Source organism: Antechinus flavipes, chromosome 5 (assembly GCF_016432865.1).
Source record: "Antechinus flavipes isolate AdamAnt ecotype Samford, QLD, Australia chromosome 5, AdamAnt_v2, whole genome shotgun sequence".
Lineage (NCBI taxonomy): Eukaryota > Metazoa > Chordata > Mammalia > Dasyuromorphia > Dasyuridae > Antechinus > Antechinus flavipes.
The window spans coordinates 64040893-64053684 of record NC_067402.1 but is presented as its reverse complement, the minus strand read 5'-3'; the positions used below and the strand labels follow the sequence as shown (position 1 = coordinate 64053684).

Below are 12792 nucleotides of genomic sequence, written 5' to 3'. Positions count from 1 at the left end.
GACAAAGAGACCTGAGTTTCAATTGATAAATGATGGACAGAAGCAGCTACACCCAAAGAAAGAACACTGGGAAACGAATGTAAACTGCTTGCATTTTTGTTTTTCTTCCAGGTTATTTTTACCTTCTGAATCCAATTCTCCCTGTGCAACAAGAGAACTGTTCAGTTCTGCAAACATATATTGTATCTAGGATATACTGCGACATATCTAACATATATAGGACTGCTTGCCATCTAGGGGAGGGGGTGGAGGGAGGGAGGGGAAAAATCGGAACAGAAACGAGTGCAAGGGATAATGTTGTAAAAAAATTACCCTGGCATGGGTTCTGTCAATATAAAATTATTATTAAATAAAATAAAATAATATATTTAAAAATTTTTTTTTTATTGACAGAGCCCCCCCCCCCCTTTTTTTTTTTTAACAACATTATCCCTTGCACTCACTTCTGTTCTGACTTTTCCCCTCCCTCCCTTCACCCTCTCCCTCAGATGGCAAGCAGTCCTATACAAGTTAAATATGTCACGGTGTATCCTAGATACAATATATGTGTGCAGAACCGAACAGTTCTCTTGTTGCACAGGGAGAATTGAATTCAGAAGGTGAAAATAACCTGGAAGAAAAACAAAAATGCAAACAGTTTACATTCGTTTCCCAGTGTTCTTTCTTTGGGTGTAGCTGCTTCTGTCTATCCTTGATCTATTGAAACTGAATTAGCTCTCTTTATCAAAGAAATCCACTTCCATTAGAATACATCCTCATACTGTGTTGTTGTTGAAGTATATAATGATCTCCTGGTCCTGCTCTTTTCACTTAGCATCAGTTCATGTTAAGTCTCACCAGTCCTCTCTGTATTCATCCTTCTGGTCATTTCTTACAGACACATAGGAATATTATTGCCAAATTTCAAAACCCCCAAGACCAAAGAGAAAATTTTTTGCATGAAAGAAGAATAAAAAATTCAAATATGCTAGAGTTACAGTTAAATTGTACAGGACTTATCAGCAGCCACAATAAAAGACTATAGGTCAATAGATAATCATATCTACTGACAATCAAAATAACTAGGTCTGCAGCCAAAAATATCATATCTAGCAAAATTGTCTATGATATTGAATAAGAAAAAATGGACGTTCAGTGAACTTGCATATTTTTAGGACTTTGTTTCAATTGAATCCAAACTGAATAGAAAATTTAATGTATAAGAGCCAATATCAAAGATCAGTTTCAAGGAACTCAATATGAACAAATTGTTTATGTTTTTTTAAAATATGGAAAATATATACCATATGTTTTAGATTGACATCAACAATATGATAGCTCAAAAGAAAGACTGGGACAGAGTTAAGATAGTAATCATGTTACACAAATGAGGTGAAGAGGAAGAATAGACACCAAGACATTGGAGTGGGGTAGGTAGCATGCTCATAGTTCTGAAAACTTTATTTACATCAGGAATGAGTTAAACAGGCAAAATTACATAAACACCATGAAAGATGTATAACACCCTCCAAAATTTCTAAGAAATAAGAGGGGGGAATGGGCCCATGGGAAAGCAAAGAGTGAGGGAAGAAGATAAGGGAAGGGGATCTATGGGTGAGGGGAGGTTAAGGTAAATAGCAAGGCAAGTTAAGGAGCAGAATTAAAATAAAGAATCAGCAGGGATAGGAAAGATATGTGTGTGTGTGTGTGTGTGTGTGTGTGTGTGTGTGTGTGTATGTTTGTGTCTGTGTGTATGTAGGTTGGGTGGAGTGGGGTGTGTATGTGTGTGTATATATATATATCTATTATATGCATACATAAATATATCCTTTCTTAACTAACTATTGCCTGCTTAGGCGTAGTAGGGGATATGAAAGGGGAGAAAAAGAATAAAATAAAACAGATGCAGAACAGAGAATAAAAGAACAGTTTATAAGGACGTAAAGAAAAAATGGACAGTCATGAACATAATTCTGCTAATATTTTGTATTTGTTTTTATGGATTTTGCTTATTTTATTCTACATCAATTCATATAAGTCCTCCTAGGTTTTTCTGAATCTACGTAGTCATTTCATATAGCACAATAATAGTAGCATTATATTGGTATACTCTAATTTGCCATACTTCATATAGTTCTATAAATTATTTTGACTATTTTTACAAGGCCATAAAAAGATGTTAGAGATAGAAACTGGCAATACTATAATTTTAAAAAATCTAGATCATATTTTGATATTTTATTCATAGGTACCATAATTTATACAGTGAATATTTTGACACAAAGGATTTTGGAATTAACTGATTTTGCATGTTATATGGGAAGTATATATAGGTAAAATTTCTGAATACATTTTTAAATGAGTGTTACTTAAATGTCAGAAATACCACTGGATAACCAAAAACATATATGTCAAATTTTCTCACTTATAACATACTGTGTATAATGTTACAAAAGAAAATTAATAATAGTTGGCATTGTAGAGTAAGGATTTCAGAGTAATCCAATACTTCATTCCTTTGTCATAATACTCAGGAAGTGTTCATCATATATAAGCCTAATTATTCTTTCATTCATTTTAAGTTGAACTTTCATTAAGTTCACTGTACTTGCCTTCTGTCCTTCAAGTCTTGTTTTCTTTGTTACAGATATTCCAAATAACTGGAATTTTATTCATTTGAAAAAATATGATTTTGATGTCATGATTATTTTTATTTCACCTCAATTTCCTCTCTATAAAATTCCCCTTTTACTCTCCCAGAAAGCGATTTTTTATCACAAAGAGTTTTTATAATTGCTTTTTATTTTTCAAAGTACATGCAAAAAAAAAATAACTGTATGGACATGTATACATATATTGTATTTAACTTATACTCTAACATATTTAACATGTATTGGTCAACCTGCCATCTGGGGGAAGGGGTGGGGACAAGAAGGGGAGAAGTTGGAACAAAAGGTTTTGCAATTGTCAATGCTGAAAAATTACCCATGCATATATCTTGTAAATAAAAAGCTATTAAAAAAAAGTATATGCAAAGATAGTTTTCCTCATTCAGCCCTGCAAAATTTTGTGTCCCATATTTTTCTCCCTCTCTCCCCACCTCCCTCCTTCCCGAGATAGCAAGTAATCCAATATAGATTAAACATGTGCAGTTCTTCTAAACATATTTACACATTTATTATGCTGCACAAGAAAAATCAGATCAAAAAATGAGGGGCGAAAAACCAGCAAGCAACAACAGCAGCAAAAAAAAGATGACAATAATATGTTGTGATCTATATTTAGTTTCAACAGTCCTCTATCTAGACACATATGGTTCTCTCCATCACAAATCTATTAGAACTGCTCTGAATCATTTTGCTTTTGAAAAGAGCCACGTCCATCACAGTTGATCATCGTATAATCTTGCTGTTTCTGTGTTCAATGATCTCCTGGTTCTGCTCATTTCACTTAGCATCAGTTCATGTCAGTCTCTCCAGACCTTTCTGAAATCATCCTGCTGGTCATTTCTTACAGAACAATAATATTCCATAATATTCATATACCACAATTTATTCAGCCATTCTTCAATTGATGGGCATCCATTCAGTTTCCAGTTTCTGGCCAGTACAAAAAGGACTGCTACAAACATTTTTGCACATATTGGTTCCTTTCTCTTTTTTTTGATCTCTTTGGGATCCAGGCCCAGTAGAGACACTGCGGGATTAAAAGGTGTGCAATTTTATAATCCTTTGAGCATAGTTCCATATTGCTCTCCAGGATGGTGGGATCAGTTCACAACTCCACCAATAATGTATTACTGTCCCATTTTCCCCACATTTCCTTCAATATTTATCATTATCTTCTCCTGTCATCTTAGTTAACCCGAGAGGCATAAAGTAGTATTTCAGAGTTGTTACAAAGAATTTTTTAAGAGGAAAACTGATCAAAAATTTGAAAACCTCACATAATATGTAGTATTCCACATATCTTTTCTCACCACTTCATGAAAAGAATGTGATGAGGTACCTTATTATATTGAGTCTTTCAAGCTACATTTCTTTGTAACATTGAAATTTCATTTTCAGTTGTTTGGTGGTAGTTGCTAATTTATATTGTTGTGGACTTTTGGTTCTGCTTGCTTCATTTGGCATCAGTTCATGTCAGTTTGTGCTTCTCTGTAGTTATCATATTTGTAATTTCATACATTACAGTAAAATTCCATTATTCAATCCATGAAGAAGTATTTATAAGTACCCATTATGTTCCAAGCATTGTGTTTAGTACTTAGTGTACAAAGGAAGACAAAAAGACAGTTCCTATTTTGGGGAGCTCATAATCTAATGGGGAAACAATCTGAAAACAATCCGAATGTGCATGAACAAGTTTATATAGGTTTAAGTGGAGATGACCAAAGAGAAGAAGCATTAAGGGGATTAGAGAGAGCTTCTCATTAGAAAATGGGTTTTTTCTGGGAAGCTTTAGATAAACACATTCTGAATGAAGTGAACAGAAGTAGGAGAACATTATGCACAGTAACAGCAATATGAATCGATGAAGAACTGTGAATGACTTAGTTATTCTCAATAATGCAATGATCCCAAAAGGGACAATTCCAAAGGACTAATGATGAAGCATACTTTCAGAGAAAGAATTGGTATTATTTGAATAGAGACTGCAATATAGTAGTTGTCATTTTCTTTTATCTTTTACTTTTATTTAAGTTTTCATGTACAAAATGACTAATATGGAAATGTTTTACATAATTTCATATACATAACATATTGGATTGCTTACCATCTCAAGGAGGGGGAGGGGAATGAAGGAAGAGTGGAATTTGGAACTCAAAACTAAAAAAAACAAATGTTTAAAAAATTGTTTTAACATGTAATTTGCGGGGGAAGAATAAAATGTATTAAAAGGGGAAAGAAAAAAGAAAATTTCTTTTTGCTGGTATTGGAAAGAAGCCAAAGAGGCCAGAAGGCAGAGAGGAGAAATAAGAGAATTTCAGGCATGGGACACTTGCTGGTGTCAGTGCATTAGAGTAAAGTGTAAGGGATGGGGAAAGCCAGAGGGTGCAGAAGGGTTTTGGGTGACCTGAAGGAGACTGTATCTGTTTTAAAAGAAACAGTTGTTCCTATCAAATAGGGTGGGGAAGAGGGCAGCAGGATCAGCGAGGAGTTTGAGCAAAGGGAGTTTGGCAGAGGAGTGGGAGAGAGAGTGCAGTGGGCCCAGCATCCACTCAGTGAGAAGGGGAAGTAGGAAGAATCTGCCCCAAGAGAGAGCAGAGGGTCCTTGTGAAAGAAGCTGCAGAGGTACTTGTCCACAGGACGTAGTGACTTTTTGGGTAAAAGAGAGTGAAAAGGTGAAGATAATGTCTAGGTTATGAATCTGATCATTAGGAGGGTGGTGGAACCTTTACACCATGGCAAGTTTGGAAGAAAGGAGGGCTTAAGGGAAAAGATAATGAATTAAGTTTTGGGTGTATTAAGGATAAGATGTCTGACATCCAGTTTGAGATTAGCCATTAGGCTATTGAAGATCCAAATCTTGGGGTTAAAAGAGAAGTTATGATTGATAAACTTAATCAGTTTTAATAAATCAGTTAATAAATTCCTAAATCAAATCCAGTTTGAGTCCATGGGAGCCGATAAGATTGCCAAGGGAAATTGTATAGAGGAAAGAGAGGGCTCCAGACAGAGCTCTGATGGACTCCCACCCATGGTGCAAAGAAGTAGGATAAAAAGCCAGTAAGGAGATTAAGAAGGCATACTGAGAGAGGAAGGAAGAGAGTCAGAACAGTCTTATAGAAATCTGGAGAGAAGAAAATAAGTATTGAGAGGAAGATGATTCATAGACTGCAGAGAAAATGAGAACGATGAAGACTGAAGAAGTCATTACATTTGGCAAGTAAGAGACTGGAAGTGGTTTTAGCTGATGATTAAGCTGAAAGCCAGACTAGAGACCTAAGAGAATGAGAGGAAGGTAAGTAGAGGCACCAATTGTAAAGATTCTCAAAAAGTTTAGCTACCAAAGGGAAGAGCGATCTGGGGTTGACAGATCAAGAAAGGGTTTTGTGAGGATGGGTGAGACATAGGCATGTATTTAAGCAGTAGAGAGGCATATGGTGAACAGGGGCACAAGAGAAGTGAGAGAAGGGTCTTGTTTAGAGGGAGCTATCTTCTGGAGAAGACAGGGTGGAATCTGCATATAGAAGAGTTTGCCTTGGCAAAGAGAAGAGCCACTTCTTTATTTGAAACAAGGATGAAGAAGTCTCAAGATAGTGACACAAGGCAACTGAATGATGAAATGGAGGGGAAGGGATGAGAAAGAACTCTGAGCAACTGGAATCCAATTTTTTTTTCCAGTGAAATACCGTGCTCTAAGAGGGTGGGAAGAAGGGAAGCTATGGGAAGTTTTAAAAATGAAAAAATTTGGCAAAACTGCTGTGGTGAGTGGGATGGTGAGTTAATTAAGATCTCATAAATGGTTTGTTTTGTTTCAGTGAGATTATGTTACAAACATAAATTTTTAGTAGACCCAGTCAGCACAAGTTAGTAATCTTTTCCAGCATCTTTCAGCAGCATGGGAATAGAACAAAGGTATCACCTGGTTGGAGTAATGCAAGATTGAAGCTTGATAAGGCAAGATAGTAGAGGGCAAGAGACTCCAGACAAGAAACCAGGTTCGGGTTAACTGATTTACCAAAAGGGCATAATCAGGAAGGAAAGAGTGTCTGGCCAGTATAAGACTGATAGCCCAGGAAAGAACTGAGGGTGAAAGGATTAGAACCCATGATGAAGATGGAAAACTGGCTTTGGGCTTGCCAGGCCTGGCCAAGTGGAATGCCAATAGATTATGATCACAAAAGAGATCTTTCCAGTTCATCCATATAGAAATGATGCCTTTGTGAGCTGTTGGCTAGATCCAGGTGTGACCATCTCTGAGTGTGGCTTGAGATGGGATGGAGTAATAGGAAATGTTTAATGAATTAGTTGAGGAATTGGGAGATTAGGTGCTTGAAGAAGTTTCAGCAAGTATGTTGAAATCCCTTGGTATGAGAGTCAGCGTAGGGAAGGAGAGAATGACCAGTACTAACTAAACTTTGGAAGATGGTAAGAGAGTGTTCTGGTTTGTCTGGATCCTTTTAGAGCTTCAGAGTCATCTGACGTTAATTAACTTTTCTGTCTGGAATAATGACATACCATTAATAGGTTGTGATTATACGTTAATCTCTCTAAACTACTTTAGATTTAAATCCACTGAACTACCTATGTCAAAGTAGTAGTTTTTAAATTTTCATATTGACTTAACCCAGATTAAGTTGTTGAAAAGAAAAAAGCATCTCCTTTGTTCTTTTTAAATTTGATTTTTATGTTTATTTAGATTTTTGGTTTGTTTGATGATGTGATATATAATAATAGCTAACATTCATTTGGCATTTTATGGGTTGCAAAGTGCTTTGCATATCATACTTCATTTGATCTTCACCACAATCCTGTAAAGGTGAGCATTATTGTTTTCTCCATAGTATAGATGAGGAAACAGATTGAGAAGAGGCTGATGGACTTCTCTGAAGTCACACAGCTAATAAGTTACTGAGGCACAATTTGAACTCAGGTCTTACAGTCTCTAAGTCTAGTGATCATGATATAGCTATCCTCTATGTCACAAGAATAATAGGGTGCCTTCCAACTTGTTGTCTTAGTAGTAATGTAGCTCAATTTAGACTTTTGCCAGAAGTGCATTCCATAGAAAAATACATTCTACATATACAAATATGTCTACTAGGCTAGTCCTTTTTTGTTTCATTATACCTGTTTTTTAATTATAGAAATGTGATTATTGGCAAATTCTAGAAAAATCCCACTTTCTACTGTGGTGTGAATTCTACCCCACCTAAAGGGCAGTATTTCAGGACTGTGATGCAATGTGGGATGACTTTTCCAAACTCTTGCTGGTTTCTTGGATGCCTTTTCAAGATTTCCTTGCCAAAAAATCACTGCTAGTATGTGTTGTTCTTACAGCCCAGTAGTTCCATTTGTTAGCCTGAGAGCGTCCAGACTTTGCCTTTGCTCCATAAAATAAGAATGTTGAAAAACCTGCTTTACGATACTTTCCCTGTCTCATGCCAGAAAATTAGAATATTCTTCTGCCCACTAGGAAGTTACTTGATCCTAAAGCAGGGGGATAGTAGATACTTGTGTATATTGGCCTTAAAAAAAGACAACTTAAGTAACTCATCTGTCATGCTTATTTTATTATCATCTGAATTTAAGAGACTTCTCCAAAGTGGACAGTGATAAAACCCTCAGGGTAAAGGCATCAAGCACACTGTTCTATACCTGATTTTACCATTCATTTATTGGTATAGTCAATTTATTTAATCTCCCTTAAACTTCCAATATCCTCATCTGTAAACTATTCTGTGAACAGGGATAGAAAGAACATCACTTCTCCTCTTAATGCATGAAAACATCTTGAGTATAAAAATTGAAGGTAATTATTATGGAAAGGAAGCTGTGATCTTATATAGTTACCACATTAGTCCAAGCCCTCATTGCCCCTCACTTGCACAGTTACAGTAGTTTCTTGCTTCAAGTCTCTCCCCTCAGGTTCATCCTTCAAATAATTATGTTATTCCTAAAGCACAAGCCTGAATTTATCACTTCAGTAATCAGATACATTGCATCCAGGATAAGCCATAAAATCCTATTTTGAGCAATTTAAGCCCTTCACAGTCACACTCTACCTGTCTTTTCCGGCTGATTGCACATTATTCCTCTTCATTCACTCTTCATTCCAGCCATGCTCACCTCCTTGTTTCTTGAAGAACACATGCTATCTCCATATTTTTATGTATGTTTTCCCCATGACTAGATGTTCAGGATATCATGTCATTTCATTCCCCCAAAATTTAGCACTGTGAGAGCAAGGATTGTTTGATTTTTGGTTTTGTATTCCTAGCATCGAGAATGGTGCTTGACACAGTAAGCATTTGATACTTTTAATTGATAATCATTGAGACCAATATGGCATCATCTGGAACAGATCATGATCTTCTAATTTCATTTTCCTTTTTTTTGGACAGTATTGCTACAGTGTTAGAGCAAGGGAATAATGTAGATAAAATCTGCTTATATTCAGCAGAGTATTTGATGGAATCTCTACTATCATTCTTGTGGATAAGATACAGAGATTTGGGCTGAATGATGAATGAATGCACGAATTCAGAGCAAATTTTTATTTAGACCCAAGGATTAAATCATTCATGGTTCCATGTTAACTTGGAAGCAAATCTCTAGTAAAGCACCCTCAGGCATCAGTTTTGCTCCTTTTGTTGTTGATAATTCTTACCAGTTGATCGGCAGAGATGACATGCTTTTCAAATGTACAGACAATGCAAAATTTAGAAAAGTAACTAATACACTGAGTGCTGGCATCTTGTTTCAGAAAGATCTTAGCAGCCTAAACATTTGTTAAAGCTTAATAAGATGAAATTTTAAATGAATATATTTATTTTAAAAAACTTAATTATTATAAATATTAAACATTTTTTGAGTTTCAAATTTTCTTCATTCTTGCTGTTCCTTCTTCATGCATAATCAATTATATAAGTGAAAGTCATGGAAAACAATTCCAGATTAGCCATATTGCAGAAAAAAAAGAAAGAAAACAGAAAAATAACAAGAAACAAAGAAAATGAAATCACTCTTCACTCAGTTCATTCTTTCTGAATGTGGATAGCATTTTTTTAAAACATGAGTTCTTTGGAATTATCTTAGATCATTGTTTTGAGTAGAGTAGCTAAGTCTTTCATAGTAGATCACTGTTACAATATTGCCATTATTATGTTCTCTGCTCACTTCACCTTGCATCACTTCATAAGTCTTCCCAAGTTTTTCTGAAAGCACCCCCCTCACCATATATAGCACAAGAATATTCTTATCACAATCATATACCACATCTTCTTTAGCTATTTTCCAATTGATGACCTTCCCATCCCCTCTGTTTCCATTTTTTTTACCACCACAAAAAGTTGCTATAAATATTTGTGTACATACAGATCTTTTTTCCTTTTTATTTTGATCTTTTTGGAATGAGATTTGGTAATGGTATTGCTGAGTCAAAAGTAATGGACAGTTTTATAGTCCTTTGGGCACAGTTACAAATTGTTCTCCAGAATAGTTGGAGCAATTCACAAATCCACCAACAGTACATTCGTGACTCTATTTTTTCACATCCCCTCCAGCATTTGTCTTTTCTTATAGATATGAGATGGTACCTCAGAGTTGTTTTTATTTTAATTTCTCTGATCAATAGGGACTTATAGAGCTTTTTTATATGACTATAGATGGCTTTAATATCTTCTTCCAAAAATTTGCCTGTTCAGGGGCAGCTAGGTGGCTCAGTGGATAGAGCATCAACCCTGAAGTCAGGAGGACTTGAGTTCAAATCTGGATTCAGACACTTAACACTTCCTAGCTGTGTGACCCTGGGCAAGTCTCTTTAACCCCAAATGCCTCAATTAAAAAAAAAAAAACCAGAAAGAAAGAAAAAGAAAAAAAAAACTTGCCTGTTTGTATGTTTTGACCATTTATCAATAGCAGAATAATTCAGTCATCCAAAGTATTTGGTACTGATAAAACACAAACAAAACAAAAACTTGGAGGTAGATGAGTGGAACTGACTAGATAGCAAGAAACAGAGGTTATTTATAACAAACTAAATTACCTAAGGAAGGACTTCTTTCTTAATAAAAAGAACTGTTGGAAAAACTGGAAAGTGGTTTGGCAAAAACTTGATTAAAGGAGTGTTTTATATGATGTAACTCAAAAAGCTCAAAATAGATAACATCACTTGAATTTAAAAGTAACACCATAGAAAATTAGAGAATATTAATACTATTAAATAAGTACTAGAAGAAATCATAAAAGATGAGAAATTTGATTATAAAAATAATAAGCATTGGAAGGAACAAGATTAATGAAGATATAATCAGAAAAGAAATAGTAAAATGGACAAAATGCATAGGCACACTGATGTTAGGATGTTGATAGATTTTTTTTTTTTTTTTTTTTTTTGGCTGAGGCAATTGGGGTTAAGTGACTTGCTCAAGGCCACACAGCTAGGACGTGTTAAGTGTCTGAGGTTAGATTTTAACTCAGATCCTCCTGACTTCAGCGTTGGTGCTCTATCCACTGTGCCACCTAACTGCCCCATGCTGATAGATTTGAAAAGGTCCATCTAACTATCAGTTTCAGTGTTGCAAGAAAAGAGATTAATTTGTCAATGTTCCTTGATTCAGCAATTCCACTACTATTTATATAATCCATGGATGTTATAGACAGCAACAGAAGTCTAATGTATGTATACCAAATTTTCAAGTGCTTGAAGAACTGAAAAAAAAAATTGGGGTACCAATGATTTGGAATGACTGAAAAAGGTATGGCATATTAATGTAATAAAATATTATTGTGCCATAAGAAATAATAAATAGGACTCAGAATAATATGGGAATATTTATGAACTAATACAGAATAAAATAAGCAAAACCTGGTGGTGGGGGTAGGGATGGGGGAGGACAATGACCGCAATGATAGAAATGAAAAGATTACCAAATGAAAAGTAAATTCTGAGTAATTGAAAAGCCAGTAAAAGTCTAGAAGAGCAGATTGTGAACCTCTCCTTTACCAACTCACATTGAAGAGGCAGAATAAAATCAGTACAGAATATTGTATTCTTTTTTGGATGTAATCACTCCATGTAAGGATTTTTTCTTTATTATCTTTCTTTTAGAGTGAGGGCTTAAAATAGCAGTTAAACAAAGATAAAAGGAATCAATAAAATGTATTTTAGAGGCACAGTAAAATATAAAAAGATTATAATAATGTATAGATTGAAAGACTATCTACAAATTGCTTTGATAGATCCAGAAAGTAGATATGAGATGCAAGTTTTCAGTAGTGATCATAATATATAAAATTAATGTTGTGATTATTAATAACATAGCATTCTTTGACTTAGTCTATAATTTTTCTTTATATTAATTTATTTTTTCTACACAATTGCACTTATTTTTGAGTTTTCTTTTTTTTTAAATATGTGTTTTCCTTTCCCTTTTTTTTTTTTTTTTTTTTTTTGGTTGTTTTTAGGGAGCCACAATTAAGAAGGATGAACATACTGGAGCAATAGTTGTGGCTAGAATTATGAGAGGAGGTGCTGCGGATAGAAGTGGTAAGATTTCATATAAGTGAAAGTAAGACAAGGCATATTGTTTTAAGAGTAACATTTACATAATGTATCTGTGTTATCAATATATATAATCAAGGAAATGACAATTGAAATATGGAAATGATTTAGGAGGGTTTTTTTTTAAATTATATCATATCAATGACTTTTTTTTTCTCTTTCATTGCTTATTCCCAAACGCTATATAAATAAAGGATGAGCAATTCTCACAACACTTAAATGTCTTTCTTTCTGAAATCATTCCAAGTGTGTAAGGCAGCATGCATTGCATGCTGCCTAGGAGTAGGAAACCTTGGCGTTATAACATGAAGTTGCCTCTTAACTCCTTAACTTTGGTTAAGGCATTTTAACTCTGTGGGTCTGTCTTCTGTCTCTAAAATGATGGTGCTATGCAACATGTTCTGACATTCCATTTTCTAAATATTTCAGTATTTCAGTTAGTTTTTTACAGAATCAAATATCTGAACAGTACAGTCTCTTTAAATCCTTTAAAAGAGGGAGGAAAGTTCTTTAGAAGAGAGGGAAAGAATTACAATTTTTGTCTTGTCTGGTCGTCCTTCTGAGATATTGGCAACTTACGAT

The 12792-nt window shown here is 34.8% G+C and overlaps 1 protein-coding gene across 2 annotated transcripts in view; it reads left to right on the top strand.

Moving 5' to 3' along the window:
* The window catches only part of MPP7 (MAGUK p55 scaffold protein 7), a 230004-nt gene that overhangs the window by 154381 nt on the left and 62831 nt on the right, over nt 1-12792 (top strand). For both annotated transcript variants that reach the window (XM_052000274.1, XM_052000275.1), the window contains one exon: nt 12114-12195. In XM_052000274.1, the coding sequence (XP_051856234.1) occupies nt 12114-12195 (82 nt within the window). The remainder of the gene's footprint in view (nt 1-12113; nt 12196-12792) is intronic.